We start from the raw sequence: 26,336 nt of genomic DNA, 5'->3' as shown, positions 1-26,336 counted from the left end.
GACAGGCCAGAACTCTGCCAATGTGGTGGCATGGCTGTTTATGTCAAGAACTCTATTCTCCAAAGCCCAAGTTCTGCACTAACCCTGCCCAACCACTGGAATAATTCTGGTTGCATTCCTCTCTGCAACCATTTAATGATTGGCTACTTGTCATACCACTCACCTCAGGATAATGACGATACAGAAAAAAAAAAAATATATATATATATATATATATATATATATATATATATATATATATATATATATATATATATATATATATATACATACAGTAGACTAGGCGTAAGTCGGCAGCTTGAAACTCGTCACTTCGCCTAAGTCGGCAGCATCAAAAAGTCCCGAATTTATCTAATGTTAAATCGACTTACAGACTTTGAATAAAGTCTGTAAGTCGTCATCTCTAAGTCGTCACTTCGTCTAAGTCGTCAGATGTTGTCCGTTTCCTGCGTCATGTAAACTCAAGTAAATTACCACGCCTAACTCGTCACACGGAACTGCTGCCTCATGAGAAGCCCGATTTTATGGAATCGTGATGTGCAGGCTATTTATAACTGCGCTGCATTCAGCTCAGTCAGCGCGCCGTCTCACATGCATCTGAAGAGGTATACAGGCTGCACAATGCAGTCTCTGGCGAAGGAGTAAAGGATCAATTGAGCTTAGTGTTGAAGTCCGATCATGGTTTTATATTGGCTTGTTTTGTACATCACCGCACTCACTTTCACATAGGTATTGAGTGGTCGTCATCACAATGACTGTGTGTCATGTAATTTGTCGATGGTATATGAGTTTTCATTCCATATGAAAACTCATTCTACATTCATTCCAATGAATGAATTCTAACAGCCATTCATTCCACATTTGTCGATGGTGATATACCATCACCGATGGTATATGAGTTGTCTTACAGTTGTTCATTATCTTTACTTTTGATAGTGATTCATGAATTCCATCTTTGCTTGATCACTTTCCAACTAACCAATGAACCCCCACCTATGCCCCGAGGATTGTTTCCCTTTTGGTACAATAGCCGGCTTAGAGATTGTTGTGCCCTCTCACACGTACGTGTCCAGGCCACGCGTGACTTCATCCTTCACCCCACAGTCATCATGAATGTTCGCATACGCATGAGTTGTCACATGTCTAAGTCGCCACTTTTTTCTCGGTCCCGATGGTGACGACTTACGCCTAGTCTACTGTGTATATATATATATATATATATATATATATATATATATATATATATATATATATATATATATATGTATATATATATATGTATATATATATGTATATATATATGTATATATATATATGTATATATATATATGTATATATATATATATGTATATATATATATATATATATATATATATATATATATATATATATATATATATATATATATGTATATATATATATATATGTATATATATATATATATGTATATATATATATATATGTATATATATATATATGTATATATATATATATATATATATATATATATATATATATATATATATATATATATATATATATATATATATATATATATATATATATATATATATATATATATATACACTGCGATGCAAAAAATTTCGACATTTTGCATTTTTTGTTCTACTATGATGTATAAGGAAGCTAAAACCTTGTGTTCAAGGCAAATTTTCACCTTCATGAAAAAGAAAATCTTAATGAAGTAACGAAATTTAAACACAATACAGTAATCCCCCATTTCTCGCGGGGGTTACGTTCCAAACCTCCCAGTGCTAAGTGAAAATCCGCGATGAATGGACGCCTCCCCAAAAATCGACTCGTCTGGTCTGGTCGGTTTGGGAGTGATCCGGTTTGAGGTGCCTGAAATCGACTCGTCTGGTCTGGTCGGTTTGGCAGTGATTGGGTTTGAGGTGCCGGAGATCGACTCGTCTGGTTTGGTCGGTTTGGCAGTGATTGGGTTTGAGGTGCCGGAGATCGACTCGTCTGGTCTGGTCGGTTTGGGAGTGATTGGGTTTGAGGTGCTGGAGATCGACTCGTCTGGTCTGGTCGGTTTTGAGGTGCTGGGTACGAGCAGTGCTGGTCCAATGGCGGCAAACCTTTTTCGTTCCCGAAGCATATCGAGCACCTTAACCTTCTTCTGGAGCGTCAGGACCTTCCTCTGGCGCTTCGGTTCCTTGCCAGAAGCCTTAGAAGGTGCAGGTCGTTTGGGCGGCATCGTGGAGCTTGGAGAAAAAATGTAGAAAATATTCGAAGTTCACAAGCGAAACTTTGTCTCGTGCGTTGTGTGACTGGTCGAGCACCACGCGTTATAATTTATTGCCGAAATAATTTATATTTTATATATTATTACCGCGATGTACCGGGGCAATACGCAGAAAAAAATTAGTTACGTTCCAAGGGAAACCCCGCGATGAACCGGGGGAGCGATAGGTGAACCGCGATAAAGCGGGGGTTGACTGTATACCTTTATATAAACTAGTGGTGAGTATGCCTGACCTTTTCTTTGAAAACCATTGATATTCTTCCAGGAACACTTTTAATTTTTTTTTTTTTAACTCTGGTGGAATGGTGTTCCATGCTTCTTCCAAGACCTTCTAAAGATAATCTAATTTGCAGGGATTCTTTTTTATTACATTTTCTTTGTCCATATATCCCCATATGTACAGGGTGTTCCAAAAAGACCTGGACAACTTTGGTTGTTAATATATCTAGTACCACAAATGATACAATGATACCCTTTGTTTTATATGATACAGAAACTCATATAGTTTCCTTTATATTCAGGTTTGGTGGTTTAATGTAAAAGAAAATGGCGACTCCACAGGAGAAAGCTAAGTGCATCGAATGGTTGGTTCATGGAGATGAGATCCGACAAGCAAGTTCAGCGTAATTTCTGTAAGGACAAGCAAGTTCAGCGTAAGGTTTAAGGAGACTGGAAGTTGTCAAATAGAAAAGTACCGGTTGACCAACCACAAGTGCAGCAGACGTTGAACGAGTGATTGAATCATTTCAACAAAGTCCGAGGAAATCAATCCGATGCACATCCAGAGAAATGGAACTACCAACCCTCACTGTACACAGGATTGTGGATAAAAGACTGAAGCTTTATGCCTACAAGATGCAGATTATGCAGGAACTCAAACCAAATGATGGACCCAAACGCAAAGCGTTTGCCTTAAAAATGCTGTCATATAGAGGATGACGAAGATTACCTGAAAAAGGTCATGCTCACAGATGAAGCTTGCTTTCATGTATCAGGGAAGGTCAACTGGCACAATGTGAGGATCTGAGGCTCTGAAAACCCCCACAGGCTTATTGAACACATACGCGACAGTTCAATGGTGAATGTGTGATGTGGCCTTCTCCATGACCGCTTGGTGGATCCATTTTTCTTTGTGGAGGACACAGTGACTTCAACAATGTACATGAACATGTTGGAAGGATTTGTCTTCCCACAGATTGAAGACCAGCAACCCGATCTCATTTTTCAACAGGATGGCGCTCCTCCTCATTGGGCCGTAGTCGTTCGAGCCGTCCTGAATGAAAAATTTCCAGGTCGCTGCATTCGCCGAAACGGACCAACCGCCTGGCCCTCATGATCACCAGACATAACCCCCCTGGATTTTTTTTTCTGTGAGGGTTTGTCAAAGATGTTCTCTACAACACCAAGGTGGCAAACCTGCAGGATCTTCGTTCTCGGATCACAGCTGCATGTGCACTGGTGGACACAAACATGCTGAGCCGAACATGGCAATAACTCATGTACTGCTTTGATGTCCTGTGCATGACAAACGGAGCTTACATTGAAGTGACTGATGCTGTGTACAAAACGTTATGAATTTCTGTATCATTTAAACTGAAGGGTATTGTTGTGTCATTTGTAGTTCTAAATATATTAACAACCAAAGTTGGCCGGGTATTTTTGGAACATCCTGTACAATGACTGATATCTGGGCTTTGAGGGGGCTATTCCATGCATTGACAGACTCCAGTTTCTTCTTTATTTAGCCAATAAGTTTTAATTATTCCAGCTGAGCATTTTGGATCATTATCTTGCTGTAAGATGAAGTTTGGACCAATAGGTCTTTCACCACTGGGGAAAGTATGGTGCATTAAAATTTGTTTGTATTCTGCTGCATCCAATATGCCACCAATATTCAGCAATTTTGCAACAAAACTTGAGGATATGCACCCACAAAATTGAATTGAACCTCCTCGCTCCGTGCTTAATTGTTGACTTCAAGCAAGGCTCTTTATAAGTTTCAGTTTTTCATCATCTCATATACTGTCTTCGATTAGATTCAAATAACTCAAACTTTGATTTCTGTCCAAAGCTTCTTTGACCATTGCTCCATCATTCATTTTCTGCATTATTGTGTATATTGTAACCTTTTCGTCTTTAACCCCTTTCTTAAGGCAAAGTCACACCTTGACGTTTTAGCCAGCTTATGCCGATTTTTGAAAAATTTGTCTAAAACACTGGCACACGTCGAATACGTTATGGGTAAGTTTTGGAAACATTGAGAGCACGCTGAAAAACACTGCCATACGTCGTAGTACGCTGGCTTTCATCGTTGTACTTTGCGGTTGTCCTCAAATTTTAGCATGCTTGAAATTTTACGACTTATGCCAGCGTATGACTCACAAGTTCCGCTACGCTGGCCATAAGTTGTAGGCATGTTATACGATCGTTGACAAACGTCGACACACGTTACTTGTAAGTTAATCACAAGTCGAAACACGTCGAGGTAATGTTTAGCGTACCCGAAACTTATTTCTAACCTATGAGTAACGTGTTGTAGGCAGGTTACGCGATCGTTGACACACGTCCACACACGTTCCTTGTAAGTTACTCATAAGTCGAAACACGTCGAGGTAATGGTTAGCGTCAGTGTTCCAGACTCCCTGTTTTTTTTTTTTGGTATGACGGTGATGTTGAAACTTCGATTTCTAGTGCGGTTATGATTTACTTCGTTGAGCAGTAGCTTATTAATTATATTATATTATAACCGCACTAGAAATCGAAGTGTCAACATCACCGTCATACCGAAGAAGAAAAAAAAAAACCAGGGAGTCTGGAACACTGGCGCGAACCATTACCTCGACGTGTTTCGACTTATGAGTAACTTACAAGTAACTTTTGTCGACGTGTGCCAACGATCGCATATCGTGCGTAAAACTTATTCCCATCGCATGTGGAACGTGTGAGGCATACGGCAAGTACGTCGTAAAATTTTTAACACGTATAAAATTCCAAGATGTACTCCACTTACTACGACATATGATAGTGTACTTTAGCGTTCTATTCACGTATACCAAACTTAACCATACCGTATTTGACGTGCGCCAGCGTTTTAGACGCATTTTTCAGAGGTCGGCATACGCTGGCAAGATCGCCAAGGTATGACTGCGATGTTGACACTTCCATTTCTCCGATGGTTATGATTTGAATCATTGTGCGGCAGCCTTTTAATAGGCTACGCCACGTGATCGTCAGTGATACGTGCAGCGCGCTATGCATAAGATAGACTGTCGTTGGGCATAGGTTGTGAACGCCGACAACAGGCTAAGCATTCGTTGGTATAAGTTATCAATAAGACAACGAAACGTTCTGCGTCCGTTACTAATATGTTATGCATACGACCAACTCGTTATGAATACATCCAAATCTTTTTAAAAAAACATCAAAAGTTCAGCGTAAGCCAGCTTTTTACATACATTTTGATACATTGCCATTACTGGCTAAAACGTCAAAGCATGACTGGGCCTGAAACAGAGTTTTTATTGCTGAAATACATCCTTTAAGTTCTGATTTCAAAAGTGACCCTCTTATTGTTGATGAATGGACAACAACTGAGCCTTCTGCCAGGTATGTTGTCAATTCAATGCTTGGCTTCTTTCTATTCCTTAGGGATTATTGGCCTGGTTGCAAAAAGCACCCTTAAAGAGCAGGTTGCAGGTCACCAAACATGTTCTGAAAATTTATCAATATGATTATATGTGCATTAAATAGTTCGATGCAAACTATTGTGGTTGCCTAACTATTGTGAAAAGTAATGAAATTTAACTCCGAAGTTGTTATTTATCGAGGCCGTTGAAAAAAACACCGTGTGCCAATATATGGATGGTGACGTCACGTTCTCCAAAAGAAAGCGGTGCTCACTCGCTCATTGAAGAAGTGTCCAATTCAGTGGGCCGTTCTTTCGCTTATTTTGAGCTTGCAACTGTCTATATTATCCTTTTTTATTTTGAATCATTGTAGAACAAAGTGATTTGTATATTTATACATCATGCCTCGTAGTGTGTCGTCATGTTTTGCGAAAATGTCTGGAAAACGGGTAATTGCTCCCACCGATTCCCGAAGGAATCAAACATTCACCGGCAGTGGATAAGATTTGTACAAACAAAACGGGCGAATTTCCCCCCAAAGAAAACGGGTAAAGAGGACCCTTTGGATAGACTTGTCATTTGTGGTGACCATTTCACAGCTGAGGATTACAAAGGCAACGCAAAGAGTGAGCTCAGTTTCAAAACAAGCGTGACGCTGTGCCCACCATTCAGCCTTCTCCTCCTCAGCTGGCTCCTGCTTCACCTTCTCACACTGTCACCTCTCAAGGATTTGGGCATTGTGTTTCTCTATAAATGCGCATAAGAAATCGAGAAATTATTAGAATAGAGTGTCATCACTATCCGGAAGTCCCTACGTTGTCACCCGTAATGGGGAACGCGGCTGAGAATCTCTTCCCCATCGGCCACACCATCATCACTTTCGCTGGGATCAAGCTCTGCTGTCAGAAAGACTTCAACACCAAGGGTCCATTATATTTGGGTCCATTATTGCTTCATTCTATTTCTGACTCTCGAGTGACTAGAGGGTTGGTGGTGGTCGTATGGCAGCTTAGCTGCTGGGGTAGCTATCATTTCTTGAAGTGCGATTGTGTGGCTGATGCAGTGCCCCTCTACCAGTACACACACTGGAACTGGCACTCATTTCACCGACCTCGGAAGGATGACAGGCTGAGTCAACCCCCTGGTGTATTAATTCAGCGGCCGACAGGGCTTGAACTCAAGACCCAAGGATCCCAAGCCACCACCCTAACCACTGAGCAAACACCAGGCTACTGGAGGGTTAAAAGAAATTATTATATCAAGTCACAGACGAATCAAACTTTACATTATTTTATGCATCGAACAAGATAATGAAAATCTACAAACCAATCTGTCTGGTGGAGTTTGTCAGTGTGATCTGCTGGGCAGTCAGTCCTGCCACTTGTACACGAAATAGGCCGTTTTCTGGCACTTGCAAGTGGCTCAAATTTATATGGCTCAGGGCCAGAAACTCCATAGTATAAATTCCCATCATCCTCCGACTCGTCCTCGGCAATATCGGAATGAACACACTCAATTTCATCGCCGCTGAAATCACTCTCTGATTCGCATCTCGCCATTGTATACACGCTGTTACCGAATGTTCACGAAGTTTTCGGAGAACGTGACGTCATCGCATCTTCGGTAACTTCCGCTCTGTTTTTCGATCACCGAGAAAAGTTTTGACTTAAAAGTTAATTTTCGCATATTTTGAGTTGCAAATGTAAGAAAATAAATACCCCACGTTTATAAATGTGTTTACAACCTTCGAATGACGCGAAGTCATCAGCGACCCAAAACCTGCTCTTTAAGGAGAGATTTGAGGATTTACTAAAATATTTCCTCAAGTTTCACCCTGAAGGACATCCATAATTTGAAGATCATTGCATATTCGAATATTCCTTAAACTCGAGGGAGGCAGGGACCTTCTCCCCCCCCCCCCACCCTCCTTAAAAACCAACCTTGGAGTTTCCAAATGGGGCTTCTTAATCAAAACCATTATCTAAAACATGTATAGAGGAATAACTGGAATTATACGAATGATATTTGATCCCCCAAAAGTCATTTCTTCAACAATATGTTATAAATAATTTATTAATAAACTCCATCAAACTGAACCTCCTACCTACCACCGTGAAGAGTGGTTTTCACAGTGATTGCAATCGGTACTGTAATTCAGACTGAAACACCTAATGTAAGCCCAATCAGGGAGATGTACAGTGGTGAATGAGAGAAGGGGAGGAGGGGTGAAGAATGTACAAAAACATTCCACAACTGTCTTACCGGTAATGCATGAAATGTGTCGGTATATTTCAACAGGATGTCGATATTAAGTTACATTAAATTCAAATTAGGGAATGGGGTCAGTAAATACTGCAGATTGATTGATAAGTTATTAAGCACACTTAAAAGAAACATGATGATATTGTTACGGTTCTAGGAACCGTAAGCATTCAAACACACAGCTGACCCAAAGTTAGTTACTCCAATAAGTATATGTGCAGACAGATCCCGTGCTTGTGTTTAGTGGGAAAATTAAAGGGGTGCGTTGCGATGTTTTTTTATAGTTAAGGCCCAGTCACACCTTGACGTTTTAGCCAGCGATGGCAACATATTAAAATTTATGTAAAACGCTGGCTTACGTTGAACTTTTGATGTTTTTTTTTAAAGATTCGGACGTATTCATAGCGACTTGGTCTTATGTATAACGCATTAGTAACGGACACAGAACGTTTCGTTGTGTTATAGATAACTTATACCAACGAATGCTGAACCTGTTGTCGGCCTACACAACCTATGCCCAACGATAGTCTAACTTAGGCATAGCGCGTTGCACGCATCGCCGACGATGTCGTGTCGTAGCCTATTAAAAGGCTGACGCACAACGATTCAAATCATAACTGCCGCAGAAATGGAAGTGTCAACATCGCAGTCACACCTTGGCGATCTTGCCAGCGTATGCCGACCTAAGAAAAATGTGTCTAAAACGTTGGGGCACATCAAATACGGTATGAGTAAGTTTGGTATGCGTGAGTAGAACGCTAAAGTACGCTATCATACGTCGTAGTAAGTAGAGTACGTCAAGAAATTTTAAACATGTTCAAAATTTTACGACGTACTTGGCGTATGACACACGTTCCGCATGCGATTGGGATAAGTTGTACACACGATATGCAGACGCTTACACACGTCCACAAAGGCTAGTTATAAGCTACTCATAAGTCGAAACACGTCGCGGTAATGTCTTTTTTACGCGAAACTTATTTCTAACTTATGTTTGACGTGCTTTGAACCAATTCTTTACGTAGTCCCAACACACATTGACGTATGTAGACGTATTCCAATGACGTCTTCCGGTCGACAAAATAAATAAATGAACGTGTTTCTAACTTACAACTGCCATATAAAGACGTGTTCCAGCGATTTTGGGAATTGGTATATAAAAATGGAGTTCATAAAAGGGGAACCCAACAGTGTTTTCGAGTCCTTTTTGAGTCGATGTCCATGTCAGCAGTAACAGTATCAGTATCAGTATCAGTATTAGTATTAGTAGTAGTTTGTTCATGTTGGCAGTAGTAGGTGAGTGTGAGGGGGAGGGTGTGGGTTATGATGGATCCTCCTTGCGTCCGCGTGTCCACGGGTAGGAGACATCTTTGCACCATTGTTCGAAGTTCTTCGCGGCTAATTTTTTATGGGGCATTTTCAATAATGAGCTATGGCTTGTTTTTACGATTTAGGTCTATTCATAACGGGTTGGACAAATGCACAATGAACTAATAATGTGCATAGAGCGCTTCGATAACTTATAGATACGGTATACCAATGAATAATTATCGTGTAGCCGGCGTTCACAAACTATGCCCAACGATAGCCTAACTTATCCATATCGTGCGGCAGTTTATCTTTGCCGGTGACGTGGGGTTTGCTATTCATAGGCTGCCACTCAACGATTTAAATGGCTGCATCTCCACGATTGAAAGTCGACGCTTGCGCTCAACAATTGGATTTTTTATTACACTCAACGACTTTTAAACGGTACCACTCAACTATTTTCATTGTTTACAATGAACGATTTAAATTGCTGTCACTCGCCTTTTTTTGACGCTGGGGTTTGGAAATTTGAAGCGTTTCTTCTTAACGTGATAAAACGCTCAAACTCGACTATTTTAAATAGACGCTGCCGATGGACAATTGGAATCATAGCCAAGCTAGACATCGAAGTGTGAACATCCTCGTCATGCCGAAGAAAAGTTTGAAGAATGCTGCAAATAAGTGTCCTGGCCGTGGCCGTGGACGCTGACGCAAGGACGATCCATTATACCGACGTCTTTCAGCCTATGAGTAACTTAAAAGTAACGTCTGTCGACGTGTGGCAACGATCGCGTAACGTGCCAACAACACGTTAATCATAGGTTAGAAATAAGTTTCGGGTACGCTAAACATTACCTCGGCGTGTCTCAACTTATGATTAACTTACAAGTAGCATGTGTTGACGTCTGTCAACGATCGCAGACCGTGCATACAACTTGTGGCCAGCGAAACGGAACGTGTGAGTCATACACTGGCATACGTCGTGAAATTTCAAGCATGCAAAAATTTGAGGACAACCGAAAAGTACAACGTTTAAAGCCAACGTACAATGACGTATGGCAGTGTTTTTCAGCGTGCTCTCAATGTTATCAAAACTTACCCATAACGTATTCAATGTGTGCCAGCGTTTTAGAAAGAAATTTCAAAAATCGGCATACATTGGCTAAAACGTCAAGGTGCGACTGGGCCTTTAGATTAATAAATCTTTATATCCCCACTCCATTTCATTGCAAAGGCGAATCCACGACAACCCACGGTACCCTCTGCCTGCTTGCCCCTCCTCTCGCTTGCTACTCTCGCGTGGGATGAACAACCACGTGTTCACCTACTCGCCTAACCGGCGACTCGCTGTCTGAGACAAAATCCTCTTACAGTAGTTCCTTTTTGGCGAGTCCGCACATGTGGAGGGGCGGCTTCCCGGTATAGCTGAAACCCTGCCCAGAAAGGGCGGACCGATGGAAGCCCCATCCAATAAAGACGGACAGTGACGTCAGCTTCACCAAGGCCCCTCCCCACTGAGGGAGATGGATAAATAAATGACACCATCCTCAGGGTAGAGTGCTTGGAGTTAAGAGAGTTCGTGAAGTGCTGAGACAGTTTGTTCTGTGCTGGAGTCTTGAGTTCTTTGGGGGTCTGGAAAAGAAGCGAAACTGCAACAGACGCTTGGAAGCCCGAATCCTGTCCCATACCAGGATCGTTTAAAGAAAGATCTGTGGTGGATCCAAGGAGTTCTTTGGGGGTCATTCGTTGAGAGTGAGAGTGAGAGACCAAAAGACTCAGCCTCATCGCAGGAGACACCCAATGATCCTGGCTGCCTTGGATTCCACACACACACAAACTCCACACGTGCGGCTGTGGGGCGAGCTGCGCGACCATTGTCAGGTGCCGCACCACGGAGCACCCCTTTCCCCGGAACTCAGGTACCGAGAACTGTGACCTCAACTCCCTCCCCTCCCTGGTACAAAAGTCCTTTTGCTTCAAATGGGATTATTTTGTTCGTGTGTGTGTCTGAGTGTGTGGTGCCCTCCATTAAGTAGAACTGTATAAGTTATTCGAACATTGTAAATCTTGCCGTAACTTTCCTCGCTTTATTGTAAATAAACTATTATTAAAAATGTTCCCAGTTCGTTTTCGTCTTTTCCTTCATTGGTCCAGCATGGTTCGGATCTGAGTTTTAGCCGGGTCTTTATCCCCGATGATCTGTTCATCCCAGCAGGGACGTTCTTGGCAGGTCCGCTCGGCTGCATCCGAACCGGAAAGGTAGTTGGTAGTTAGTAGTTGGTAGAGTGATCCGGTTCGGGCAAGACGTACCGAGGGCGTGGTTCTCCGGTAGACGACACCGCATGGTTAATTAGGTAAATTGGTTCGAGACAAAAAGACCCAACGCTACGCGGTGGAGGTATTGGCGTCCACAGTCAGTTAAGCGACCCGCCGCCTCACGGAATTGTCCGTAAGCGACGGCCTTCAATTCTGGGAGTCTGGTGGGAGACGACGTAACTTTCCCCACCTAGCAAAAGTTCTCGCCACCGGACCTCCGGCCCGCAACAATATATATCAGCTCACCAAATTCAACCACTAGTTATTTTTGAGGTCAACAGAGGCCGAAGGTCCAATTGGTTCTTCTGACCACATGCTTGTCAAAGTGGACATCTCTCTGGCTGTTATTAGAGAACCACCTCAGTGCCGTCGAGTCTGGAATTTCACTCAGGCTGACTGGAAGGGTCTCCAAGCAGCCATCAAACTTCGAGACTGGTCTCCCATTACCACTTTCTTCAACATCACCTCGTCCTGGGAATTCTTTCAAAGAAACTTGCTCTCACTCATGCACAGATTTATCCCCTCTCGTCTTCAGTTGTCCTACCCTTCCCCCCGCCGACGGTTTACTGAAGCTTGTGGTGAGGCAGTTGTCCTGAAACAACTAGCCTTTGCCTCATGGAAAGCAAACTCGACTGAGGGTAATCTCAGTTCCTTCCATAAAGCTCGGAACAAGTGTGTGTCTACCATCAGGAGAGCCAGAAAACAACAACTTTCGAATCTCAAGTCTGAACTCTCAACCCTCCCTCCAGCAAATCCTGGTGATGTCTAATCAAATCTGTTTCTGGTGTATGTTCCCGCTCCATCCCCTCCCTTACCTCAAATGGCCGCACTGATGATACCGCACGTGAAAAGGCTGAATGCCTAAACTCGGTGTTTGCATCGAAATATTGTGTCCGAAACCCATCGCTTTCTGTACCCACTTTACCCAGTCACACCCAACTGTCCCTGGACTCTGTGTCCTTTTCTTCTGACAAAGTGGAGAATTTGCTGTCAAACCTCGACTCGGATTCTGCAACCGGTCCAGACAGCATCAGCCCACGTGTCCTAAAAACCTGCTCTGCTGCTCTTGCTCACCCTCTCTCCATTCTATTCACCCTCTCATTTGCTCAAGGTCATCTGCCATCTCCTTGGAAATCAGCAAACATTACCACTCTGCATAAAAAGGTGCAAAAACAGATCCCGGCAACTACAGACCAATCAGTTTTCTCCCAATCATCAGCAAGGTTATGGAATCCATCATTGCTTCAGACATTAAATCCTTCCTCTTCTCCAATGGCTTGATTTCCGATCATCAATTTGGTTTCAGTCCAGGTCACTCCACCCTGGAGATGCTGCTTCTGCTCTCCCAACAATGGAAGGAGGTCCTCAATTCCAGTACATGAAATCAGAGCCATATCCCTAAACATATTGCATGCTTTTGACACGGTCTGGTACCCTGCCTTGCTCACCAAACTCTCTTCCTCTGTAATCCAAGACAATCTCCACTCATGGCTCACAGACTTCCTCTCCTGTCGCAGCCAACGTGTGGCCCTAAATGGAGTTCCTTCATCCCCTCTTCCTGTCCAGGCTGGAGTTCCTCAAGGCAGTGTTCTGGGCCCTGTTCTTTTTCTGGTTTTAATCAATGATCTCTCCGTCACTCTGGAAAGTCCTCTTTATCTCTTTGCTGATGACTCCACCGTCTGTCGTACCATCTGTAATCCCTCAGACTGGCAAGCTGCAGCTTCTTCGCTCTCTGCAGATCTGGATAAAATCACAAACTGGTCCAACACCTGGAACATGTTTTTCAATCCTGACAAATCTCACACTCTCACGATGTCTCTCCGAAAGGACCGTTTCGAACCCCTCCCCCACCCCACCCCACCCCCCACCCCCATCGACGTTCTCAACAACCCTCTGGAAGAAATCTTTTCATTCAAGCTTCTGGGTCTCACTATCTGCCATGATCTTTCCTGGGAAAGCCACATTTCCAACCTGGCCTCCAAGGAAAGTCGCCGATTGGGAATCCTCCATCATGCAAAGTTCTTCCTCGGCCCACCTGAGCTCCTGACCACAAACAAAGCTTTCGTCCGCAGCCTGTTGGAATACTGCTCTCCCCTCTGGGCTGGTATTCCTGCCTCTCACCTTCCTTGGCTTCATGCTGTGGAAACCAAGTCATTTAGGATCATTGGTATCACCCGCAATGCGTATGAGTCTTTCGGCCTCTCACTCTCTCACCGCAGGCAGGTCGGTGGTCTTTCTGTCTTCTACAGTCTCCTGTCTGGTCTCGCCCCTGGTAACTCCCTCCTGGTAACCCCCCCTACCCCCCCCCCTTGGAATAAACTCCCACACTCTTCAATCCCATTCTTCCCTCCAGGTCTTCAAAACAGCAGTTCACCACCACCTCTTTTCTTCCCCCATCCAAAACCTTGATCTTTTCTACCCCCGCTAATTCACCCCAAACCCACCTCCTTCAAATTCCCTGCTTTCCTTCCTGAAAGTCCCTGTAGTGCCCATCTTGCATACCCCATGTTCCCCGCCCAATCCTCTCCTTTCCACAGATCTCCGATTGTCTCTGTTCCCCACTGTTTTGTCCTTCCCTCTCCCGCCCCTCTTGTCTCATGCCCCCCCCCCCCCGCTTGCTGTGTATTGTGTGTCAGCTCTCATAGGAGCCTCGACAATATATCCAAAAAAAAGAAAAGAAAAGAAGGACATTCCAGTCTGGCACTCCGATCTGATTTTCAAGCTCTGTTTGTACAATTCATTGCTGTCTTCATTGCCTGGTTAATGAACTTCCTCCACGTGGGACATGAACATGCAGCTTTTGATGGCTCCTTGTGAATTGCACTAACAGTGGAGGCTGGCAACCCCCAACTCAGTATCTTGGGTGCAAATGTCTTTTTGATTTTCATTCAAGACCTTTCTGTTTCTTTGTAAAATAATCTTACACAATCAACTCAATATTAAATATAAATGTTCCTCATCCCAGTACCACTTCATGGTTAGGGTGGCTGGTTTGGGATCTTAAGGTCGTGAGTTTGAGCCCCGTTTTCCACTGAATTAACACCAGGTAGGGTTGACTCAGCCTGTCATCCTTCCGAGTTCGGCGAAATGAGTACCAGTGTACTGGTATCGGGGCACAGCATCAGTGGCACAGCCGTGCCCCAACAAAGTGATAGCTGCCGTACACAGGAAGAAGAAGATCCCAGACCAGAGTGGAGTGATAGCAGCTGTATGCCTCACAGCATACTTCGATAAGCTCAAAATTCGTACAATAACTGAAAGATGACTTCCAATTCAAATAGGTCGCACATCCTCACAACACAGTATCTATCTAGCTCATATGTTTAAAGTACTTCCTCGTGGAAGTGTTCTCTCTTGTTCTTCCATTTGAGCTAATACACCTGCTTCCCAGCTATTCCTCCTGGAAACCATGTAGGTTATTGGTATGAAAATAATGGGCATCACATATCAAGAGGTTACCCTGTGTACCCAGCCCCTTCCCTCTCCCTTCCACAGATCGTCTCATGTCTCTGTTCCCCACTGTTTTTTCCTTCCCTCTCCCACCTCTCTTGTCTCCTGCTCCCCTTGTTGTGCGTTTCTGTGTGTTAGCTCTCATATGAGCCTCAACAGTGTCTACAAAAAAATCAAACAAAAAAAAAAACAGCTGCACTGCCTTGGCTTTTCTTACAGACCATGTTTGCATGTTCATCCATTGTCCTCTTGTTCCCTTCTGTATTGGTTAATATCACCTCTTCATTTCTGGTTAGCATGAAAAGAGTTGAAAGGAAGAGTTAATTTGTGAAAGAGTTGAACCCACTGGAAAATCCACTGCAGAACCAGATTTTCCCCAGTTGGTAATTCTTGTATATAATCATAATCTTTAGGCTCCCGACTCTCCTTCTTTATTAAACTCTGCAGTGGCATCTCAGAATAAAATGGCTATAAAATCACTACCGTAGGCACTCCGGTCAGAATAAAATTGCGAAAGAATCACATCCATGGCAGACAGCGGGAACAACAACAATCCCATGAGAGTTGAACTTTGAAGCAGCACCCGCTGGATACAATGTTATGCTGACGTGAACATCTTTTCGCAAAAAATTTCCATGTTATAAATAAATCATGCTCAATGAGTGCTGATCTGATGTATTTATTATGTAAACAATAAACAACATTGTTACGGTTGTGGAAATTCACAGAGCACCATATAGGTCCTTAGATCAGTTAAGTCGATAAGTCTGTGTTCAGATAGATTTCCCCACCGATGTTTAAAGGGGGTTATTCGTGTGCAGGGCTGTGATCTTTGAGGTAGCCGTTTTTCTTTTGCTATCATTATTTTGGACCAACCGCATTTCAACCACCACAACCACCTTCTCCACAATGCCGACCACAACCACCTTCTCCACAATCACCAACATCCCCACAGACAATGAACAACCACCTTCTCCACAACGCCAGCACAACCACCCTTTTCCACAACGCCAGCCACAGCCACCATCTCCTAAACTACATCTCCTCCAATAACCAACAACGAACACCATCGCCTCATCTTCAACTCTGCAAACGCTGCCATCCTTGCGCCAGCCACGGCGAGTTCCCAGCGAACAGCATCGCTGCAAACAGACGCGGGGGTTTCCTCGTTGCGCAGGGACGGTGATTTCACCCATGTCCGCTCTCCTTTATTGGCGCCAGCAATGGTGATTTCACCCACGTGCACTCTCTCTGAGCTTCGCATCGAGATCGGATCAGGAGATCGAAGGAGGCGGAGCCAGCAGGGGGGTCAGAGGTGAGGGATCGAAGATCAAACCTCGCCTCACGGGCCTTATAAAAAAGCGTGCAGAGCGCCAAGCTCGCAGTCTGTCTGGGTTTGGAGTTGTGTGAAGATCAAGGTTCGAGTCCAGTGGAGGGCAGTGGAGGTCTGGGCTCACCGAGGAGCCAAGGAGGGCAGCCAAGCCTGCCGTGCAGAACTGTACGTTTGTGTGCGGGACGTGGAGAGGCCGGAGAGGAGTCGCCAGTCAGCGGCATAACGGTCCGAGGTGATCAGGCCTTGGGACAGTCCGAGCAACGCTGAGGGACGGACGGGCTCTGACAGAGGGCATCAACTCTAAAAGAGCAAAGACCCGTTCATTCCTCGGAGGCGTTGTCGGCTGGGCCCGAACCACCAGGCCGCCCGACGAGGCCTGGGCCAGACCGCAGTCACGCCAGCTGCCGTGAGGACGGGACGTCGGGGGTCGCCCCAGCGAGGCACCACGAAGGTGTAGGTAACCAGCCCGGCCTCTCGGAGCTTCTGCGGTCGTCAGAGCTCCGTGAAAATAAAGACCCAATAGGTCCATTCGACCCCTCGTCTTTCCTGGGGTTTTCCTTGTTTCTTTGCATGAACATTGTGGCGCCATGTCCTTAGGTAGAACTGATGTTAAGTGCGAGTGACTGTACATAATAAATATATGGTTGTAGTCTTTGTCTTGCTCGTGTCTTGTCCCAACCCCCATTCATTGCATGCTTGTATATCTCTGCATTGCCTCTTTGACCGTATGTGTGTGCAAATAAATGTCCTTGTGTGAATGTTAACCCGTTCGTCGTGTCCTTTTCCTTCGAATTGAACTGCCGTATTGCATTCAAAATAATAGCTAGCTTTTTAGTAGCTGATAATAGAAGCGGATCCAACAGGGCTTTCACGATAATACCCCGCTCGGTTATCCCAAAACGCAGCGAGCTGCTTAAGCGGCTCGTTTCCAAGTGGGCCCCGTTGAGGTACAGTCTCTCGGTAGTCTGCCCGCGCGATTAATTAGGTAAATCGACCATTCGGTGATCGGACCATGGAGCGCGCGGGTCGAGTGTTGACTCGGCTGTGGTGTGCATTAAAAACACACCCATAGCAGAATTTCGGCGTTTGATCCGGAAGGCTGCGACTGCATTGCTCGTCCGGTGGGCGTACGGCCGCGATTCGGCTAAAAGCGGCTGTCCGCACGCCGGCGGGCGGAAACCTACAATATTTATTTATCCATTCAAGTGTAAGAGTATAAAAATCCAAAACACTTTTTCTTATATTAGATCAGGGCCTTGATGTTTTACACCTTGATGTCACACCTTGATGTTTTAGCCAGCATATGGCAAGGTATCAAAATGTATGTAAAACGCTGGTGTACGCTGAACTATTGATGTTTTTTTCCAGTTTTGGACGTATTCATAACGAGTTGGACGTATGCATAACGTATTAGTAACGCACAGAGAACGTTTCGATAACATATAGATAACTTATATAAACGAATGCTGAGCGTGTTGTCAGCGTTAACAACCTATGCCCAACGATAGTCTAACTTATGCATAGCGCGCGGCAGCGTATCGCCGACGATCACATGGCGTAGGCTATTAATAGGCTGCGGCTCGACGATCCAAATCATAACTTCACTAGACATCAAAGTGTCAAGCCGCTGTCACACCTTGACGTTTTAGCCAGCGTATGCCGATGTATGAAAAATTTGCCGAATACGCTGGCACACGTCGAATACGTTATGGGTAAGTTTTGTATATGTTAATAGCACGCTGAAGCACGCTGGCATACGTCGTAGTACGCCGAGTACGTCGACAAATTTTAAGCATGTTGAAAATTTTTCGACGTACTCGGCGTATGACACACGTTCCGCATACGCTGGCCATAAGTTGTAGGCACGCTACGCGATCGTTGACACACGTCGACAAACGTTACTTGTAAGTTACTCATAAGTCGAAACACGTCGAGGTAATGGTTAGCGTCAGTGTTCCAGACCCCCTGTTTTTTTTGGGGTTTTTTTTCTTCGGTATGACGGTGATGTTGACACTTCGATTTCTAGTGCGGTTATGATTTAAATCGTTGAGCGGCAGCCTATTAATTATATTATAACCACACTAGAAATCGAAGTGTCAACATCACCGTCATACCGAAGAAAAAAAAAACAAACAAAAAAAAAAAACAGGGAGTCTGGAACACTGATGCAAACCATTACCTCGACGTGTTTCGACTTATGAGTAACTTACAAGTAACGTGTCGACGTGTGTCAACGATCGCGTAACGTGCCTGCAACACGTTACTCATAGGTTAGAAATAAGTTTTGGGTATGCTAAACATTACCTCGACGTGTTTCAACTTATGAGTAACTTACAAGTAACGTGTGTCGACATGTGTCAACGATCGTGTAACGTGCCTACAACTTATGGCCAGCGTTATGCGGAACGTGTGAGTCATACGCTGGCATACGTCGAAAAATTTCAAGCATGGAAAATTTGTCTAACAGCTCGGCATACTACAATGTATGCCAGCGTACTACGAAGTATGCCAGCGTGTTCTTAACGTATACAAAACTTACCCATACGTATTAGATGTGTGCCAGCGTTTTAGACAAATTTTTCATACGTCGGCATACGCTGGCTAAATCGTCAAGGTGTGACAGGGGCTTCACCACTGACTCAAATAACTTGATATCAAGGTTTTTCTGAAACAATGGCTAACTTTAGATAAGCTCTGCTGTGGAGTGGAATGGAATATTGATGAGAATAGAATTTCACAAGTTCTGGCATGAAATGTCCTAGTCTTGTAAAATACACTCACAGTTGATAAATATCCACAAGTACCTCGAAAAGGAAAAGCAGATTTAACGCGTTGTCGAAGATTTTGTTGTAAAATTTCTTTCTCTGGAGTGTAGCCTGATGGCTGTTGGTTGCATCATTGGTTTGGGACACGGCTGTGCCGCTGATGCAGTGTCCCTATTACCAGTACACTGGAACTCATTTTGCTGACCTTGGAAGAATGACAGGCTGAGTCAACCCCACATGCTATTAATTTGTTTGCCAACGGGGCTTGAACTTAGGACCATAGGATCCCAAGTCAGCCACCCTAACAGCCAAGCCCACACCAGACAGTTCTGTTATAAATTAACTGGCTTCTTTGTGGGTTTTCTTTTTCCAGAACTAACAGATATACTTGTCAAAGGTGGGTCATGGGATGGAATGGCATTTAATAGGATGGAACGACATGATAACAACAACAACAACAACAACAATAATTCCATGAGAGTTGGACTTTGAAGCAGCACCAGCTGGACTGCTGTGATGTCATCTGGCATTATGAATCCTTTGAGAAAACTCTACTTTTGATCGTGCCGAATGTCATAAAAGTATGAAGTAAATTTTGATACCTCAAACAGAATTGTAAGACAAAGACATTGTTAACTCGAACTACGTTGTCGATGGCACACCATTGCATATTCCCGCGCGCACTGCTTTGTCCCATTAACGCGAGGTGAAATCTTATGTTGCAAAATGGATTGACTATTCTTTTCTATTTGATGTGCTTTATGACCAAAGACTTACTATATTTACTAAATCAGAAGTCATTGCAAGCATGTCAACATTTAATGAAACATCAATTTAACACTGTCCAGCAATATAGAACTGTGCATCAATTTCATCATAGGAATGAACTGTGTATAATATTAATTATAATTATTCATAATCAATTAGATAAATACAGTAAAACCTGTGACTGTTTGTCACTCATGGGGGCCACATAAGCAAGTTCTTTATAAAAGAATTTACCATGTACAATGGTAAATACACTTAAAAAAAATTAGCCCCAATGACCCCACCCCCTCTGGCCCGGCCCCGAGGGGTCATATCAAAAATCCGACAGTGCTGTACACTTCCCCATACATATATCTACTATGTCCCAAAGTTTCAAGTTCCTATCTCAAACGGTGTAGGAAGAGCTATTTTGACCCCCTATCCGCTAAGCATCCCCTAACCCCCAAGCACCCTCTGATCATCATGTGTTTAAAAAATATGTTGTAAAATGTATAACACATGAATATGTTTGATTTAAAAAGCTATGACAATTTTTTTTTTTTTTAAATCGACTCCCATGACCCCAACCCCTCTGGCCCGGCCCCTAGGGGTCATATCAAAAATCCGAAAGTGTTGTGCACTTCCCCATACATATATCCACTATGTCCCAAAGTTTCAAGTTCCTATTTCAAACGGTGTAGGAGGAGTTACAGGGTAAGACAGACGGACTACTGACATACGGAGGGACAGCAGAGACAATCACAATATTCCCGCTTTTCTTCGAAAGCGCGGGAATAATTATGCCTATGGAGGTTGGTAAAAATGCATGAATTGGTGAGAGATGAAAAGAATAAGCATCCATGACAGACAGTGGGACAGACCATCATCTATAATATAAAAAGGAGCAGTGTCTCTCTGCCTGTGTGTTTGTCATGTTATAACTTGAGAACGGATTAACGGATTTCAATAATCCAACTATAAATCAATAAATCACCGTGGATTCAGGGAACTCCTGGGAAGGTTTGTGATGAAAAAGAAAAAAATTTAATTTTTTTTTTTTTTGTGGGTGCATGGGTGCACATGACGAAACTGCAAACGCTAACTTGCGACGCTGGGTTATCCCCACACTCCCAAGAATCCTTTTTCTTCTTGTCATTGATTAGCCATCGCAGCAAAGATTGGTATTTCCATCAACGAAGAGACGGGTCTTATATTCTAGTATTTACACAGATAGCCATTTTAGTCACAGTGGGAATAATGGAGATTAACCAAGTAACAAATATGCAAGCACATAAACAACTAAATTATTTTACATTTTTATTTCAATAACAAGTCAAAAAGAAACAAAAAAATATTGTATCTTGCAAGCAAGCAGAGCAAGCGCAGCACCATGGAATGCAGTCAAAATTATAGAAGTTCTTATGGAAAGAACACAAAGGTATGGTAACTGGAATTATAAGGAAAGATGATTCATCAATTAAAAAAAAAAAATTACAGTGATTTTAGGCTCATGGAGGAGCCTGTACATCTACCACATGCAGGATAGGCAGGGTAGTAGATACCAGTAAAATTTTAGAGATTGAAAGAATATTAGTACACAATGGACAAATACATATCGTATACTGTATGGGATTTCACCCTGGGTTTTCTGAGTCATAAACAAAGGAATCAGAAGATAAGACTAAGAGGGCAATTTAATTGGAATCCCTTCAATCCATATGAGTTTGTTATCTATTAGAATAAAAAATGTCTTCGTTTAATTTCATGTGTCTTACCTTCGGATGCTTTGCTGTATATCACTCCATGTGCATGAAGACTAAGTGGCCTTTTTGCATGGTTTAAAAACTGCAGACTCAATGAATCCCCAACCTCTGCTTTTAGAATTGGACCAAGCTTCCCTGCAACACAAAAACCATCACCAGTTGTAACTTCAATCACCATTCAAGCCAATCTGACACCTTGAATAATTACCAAGGCAGTCACTTTTACCAAGTTAAAACTTCCCATTATGATACGTTCCAGACATAATGGCTATTCATACCTTGCCAGGGTGGTGGTGTCATTCGAGAGCGAAACCCTGAATCTCTGTAGCGCACAAAAGAAAGATCTTGTGTCCTGTCAAACACACAGATAAAAACGTCTTTATCGATCCTTTGTAAGTCATTACTCCAACTCATATTTACACAATTCATATATTATTTCCCTCATCCTTGACTTACCTGCCGCTGTTTGTCTCCTCCGCTGTCAAGAAGTATTTGCGAACAGCACCATTGCTATGCATTGACAAGCAAGCAAGGATCAAAAAAACAACCAAGACTTCTGCCATTGTCTTGGTGAGTCTCTGCGCTTCCAAAAACTTGACTCTCACCTCAGATCACACTCTATTTTGTCGATATTACCTGTCTCTCTCTCTCTTCTTCTTTTTTAAAAATTATCTGCCTGCTTGTATCCGTTTCGGTCCTGCTTTGGATAAATATTGACTTTTATATGTTAACTCCAGCATCGCATTTGACCTCTGAAATGGAGTTCACCCATAAACTGGCCTTGAATCCAATTTTCTTAACAAGAGAGGAAGAAATAGAAAATGCGAACTACAAAAAACAAAGGTACAATGGTAGAGATAATAGGAGAATGTCCAACAAATAAAATCTGGAGGAGCGACTGCCTTGATTTTTATTTTTCTGAAAGCTGAGGGAGACGGGGAGGAAAGGGTTGTTAAAAGACAAAACCACAGGATGGTAAACATCTCACAGGGATTGTGTGCTGGGCAAGGAGGCTGGCAGCAGGGTGAGGGGCTGGAAACTCCGAGGACACGTTGTTGATTATGAAAGAGGAAACACCCGGTCAGCGTAGCTTCCTTTGGTGTTTCTCATTAGTCAACTGAGTGAGCAGAAAGTTGGATAATTAGACGTGACAATAATAGGGGGTGAAGTCAATACTCACTCAAAGATAGAAAACATTTACAACAGAAACAATTCATTAAATATCTTTCGTTATTTTTTTGAATTTCAGAGAAATAAAATCTTCAAACATTAACAGTACTAGTAGGAATTAGCAGCAGCAGTCGTAATAATTATCAAAGTAGAAGTAGTAGTAATGATTTTAATTAGCATAGGAGAGGATTGAGAATATTTTTCATGTTAATCATAATTAATAGATCGAGTCAGGTATCACTACCCTCACCAGAGGAGAGGGTATTGCATTCGGGACCATCTGCTTGTTACTTTGTGAAAAAAAAAATTGCCAAGTATGTTGGTCAGTAGGGTAGGTGTGTCTCTGTGTGTTGTCTGTCTGTCTCTGTCACACGATTTTTGGCAACAGTTTTCAAGAAATCGTTCAGAAAGTGTGTGTGTGTGTGTGTGTGTGTGTGTGTGTGTGTGTGTGTGTGTGTGTGTGTGTGTGTGTGTGTGTGTGTGTGTGTGTGTGTGTGTGTGTGTGTGTGTGTGTGTGTGTGTGTGTGTGTGTGTGTGGCCAATGAGAGCAATGCTTAATTTTAGTGAAGATCCGAATCCGGATGTGGATCTATGAATTTTTTCAAGTGATTCTTCACCGTTGAGAGATTGAGCCAAAAACTATATATATAACACAATATCTCCAAAGGTTATGCATGGATTCACACGAAACTTGGTGGACAGGTTAGGAGTGCCACAATGAAGAATTGATTCAATTTTGGTGAAGATCTGAATCCAGATCTGGACACGAGAATTATTTACTTTTTAAGTTATTCTTCACCATTGAGAGATGGGGCCAAAAACAATATTGCATGATATCTCAAAAAGTTGCGAACGGTTTTGGATGATACTTGGTGAAAACGTTCGATGTGTGACAAGGACTAATTGAATCGATTTTGGTAAAGATCTGAATCCGGATACAAGAATTTTTTCAAGTGATTCTTCGCCACTGAGAGACGGGACCAAATACTGTATAGCATGATCCAGTCTCCCTAAAAGTTGTGGACAACTTGTGACAAAACGAGGTGGAAGAGTTGATAGGGGACAAGAACAAAACCATTCGATTTGAGTTAAGGTACGGATTCAGATCCGACCTATCAGTGAGATACAGAATGTAAACTGTTCAGCCTGGCAGAGGTTTGTGCTCCACCAAGTGCCGTTCCGTTTCACCAAGTGTCACTCCACGAGTAATTTTTCATTTGTTTGTTTGATTGTTTGCACAGAACTTCAGTAGTTTTCTCTGCAACTGCTTGCCGGATTGAGACGAAATTTTCACCACAGGAGCAACTACTCATGTAGAATGTTTTGTTGATAATTATGGTTCAGGTCACGTGGTGTGGCAGCCATGTTGGAAAAACCTTGGACTTCTATCTCTGAAACTGCAACAAGGAAAAAAAAAATTGAAACTTGGAACATGGCAAGTACTCCTCATTGGGAATAAGTGTGATTTTTTTTATGGCGTCATATGTCTTTGTTTGATGTCATAATTGTATATATGGAGAACGCTACATCTGATCAGTATGAAAAATTTTGAGGGTCATTTCGGGATAAAATGGTCCACAGAAGATAAATAAAATATAAATATAAAATATAAAAAATTTCGGGATAAAATGGTCCACTTCTCTGAAGTGGCTGAACAGATTGAAGCGAAACCTTACAAGTATGACTGCCTATCTATGAAGATCAAAACAATCACACATAAGACATCATCGGTCACATGGTTTGGTAGCCATACTGGATTTACCCTAAAACCTATATAAAAAAAATCTTCTTCTCCAGAACAGCTGGGCAGATCAAGGGGAAACATCACGTAAATGTTCTCAAAGCGTTGGGCATACTAGGGTATTCAAGAATAATTGATGTCACATGGTCTGGCAGCCATATTGGATTGAGTGAAAATCTTTTTAAAACTCTCTTGAACTGCTTCATTGATCGATGTGAAACTTTACAATGATGACATGTTAGTGATGAGGAATATTTGTTTTAAATAACAACCTGATTGGACACAAGGTAGAACAGCCAGAATTATTAAAATTTATAATGTGGGTAATTGCTTTTTGGTTTTTTTTGTAATAAGGCTCATGTGGCTGTGCCTGGATGGGTTTGAGGGTAGAGGAGATACAGCTGAAATGTGAATCCTACATCCAGGTTCCTCTTCATTACTTAAACTTTGCTTTTTGCTTGTTCGGGTTCCTTTTGATTACTCCAATGCAAGACTGTACCTATTTGGTCTTCCATTTGATTTGAATTTAATTAATTTTAATCCCATTCCAAATTTAATATAATAATAATCAACGTCATGGGTCAGGGTCAGGTGTCGGATCAAAGCGATTTTTTATACAATGTCGAGGCTCGTATGAGAGCTAACACACAGAACGTGCAAGGGAAGCAGAACACAAGAGGGGTGGGAGAGGGAAGGAAAAACAGTGTGGAACAGAGACATGAGGAGATCTGCGGAAGGGAGAGGGATGGGGTGGGGTACATGGAGTAAACAAGATGGACAATTCAGGGACTTTCAGGTCCTTACATGACAGGGACTTTCAAGGAGGAAAGTAGTGAATTTGAAGGAGGTGGGTTTGGGGTGGATTAACGGGGGTAGAAAAGATCGTGGCTTTGGATGGGGGAGGATAAGAGATGGTGGTGAACAGCTGTTTTGAAGACCTGGAAGGAAGAGTGGGATTGAAGACATTGTGAGAGTTTGTTCCAAAGGCGGGACAAAAGAGGAATGAAAGAGTGAAGGTGAACAGTGATTCTCGATTTTGGTAGTTTTACCAGAACGGGGTTACTGGCGTACCTTGAGCGCCCTGTTGAAATATGGGGGGACATATCGCAGACAGAGTAGAGGGGGCAAGGCCAGAGAGGAGACGGTAAAAGACAGAAAGATCACCGACCTGTCTACGGTGAGAGAGTGAGAGACCCAAAGACAGCCTCATCGCGAGAGATACCAATGATCCTAAAATCAAAGCGGGACGTCTTGGTATCCGGTCATCACTGCCAGCAGTTATAAAGTGGCAGTTCTAGTAATGTCTCTTATTAATTACGCAACACACCAGCACACAACCATTACACAAAACAAGTCCTGGCAAAGGTCTGCAATCTCTCATTGCTCTTTGTCTTGTTTATAATTATTTTCCAGTGCTGATACTATGGGCTGAATTATTCTTCATAAATATCTTCAAAAAACAGAAAATACAACTACATTGTAAACAAATCAGAGAGTATTTTCTATCAGGTTGATAATTCCTTGGAAGATATGTGAAATGTTAAATAACCAAAAATGTTAAATAACCAAAACATTTTAACTGCATGTTA

The 26,336-nt window shown here is 42.8% G+C and overlaps 1 protein-coding gene across 3 annotated transcripts in view; it reads right to left on the bottom strand.

Moving 5' to 3' along the window:
- Positions 1 to 26,336, bottom strand: part of LOC147031243 (venom prothrombin activator pseutarin-C non-catalytic subunit-like) — a 460,275-nt gene that overhangs the window by 399,632 nt on the left and 34,307 nt on the right. For 2 of the 3 annotated variants that reach the window (XM_085860315.1, XM_085860319.1), the window contains exons 1-3: positions 22,293 to 22,783; positions 22,115 to 22,188; positions 21,849 to 21,971 (exon numbers count right to left, since the gene is read on the bottom strand). In XM_085860315.1, coding sequence (XP_085716441.1) covers positions 21,849 to 21,971; positions 22,115 to 22,188; positions 22,293 to 22,399 — 304 coding nt within the window. In that variant the 5' untranslated portion in view covers positions 22,400 to 22,783. Of the gene's footprint in view, positions 1 to 21,848; positions 21,972 to 22,114; positions 22,189 to 22,292; positions 22,784 to 22,824; positions 22,954 to 26,336 lie in introns of those variants that run through there. The other variant, XM_085860320.1, reaches the window with a different exon arrangement.

Source organism: Eptatretus burgeri, chromosome 2 (genome assembly GCF_056783735.1).
Source record: "Eptatretus burgeri isolate ZD-2024b chromosome 2, Ebu_testis_v1, whole genome shotgun sequence".
Taxonomy (NCBI): domain Eukaryota; kingdom Metazoa; phylum Chordata; class Myxini; order Myxiniformes; family Myxinidae; genus Eptatretus; species Eptatretus burgeri.
The sequence above is the reverse complement of the archived record's forward strand: the minus strand, read 5'-3'. Positions and strand labels throughout refer to the sequence as shown.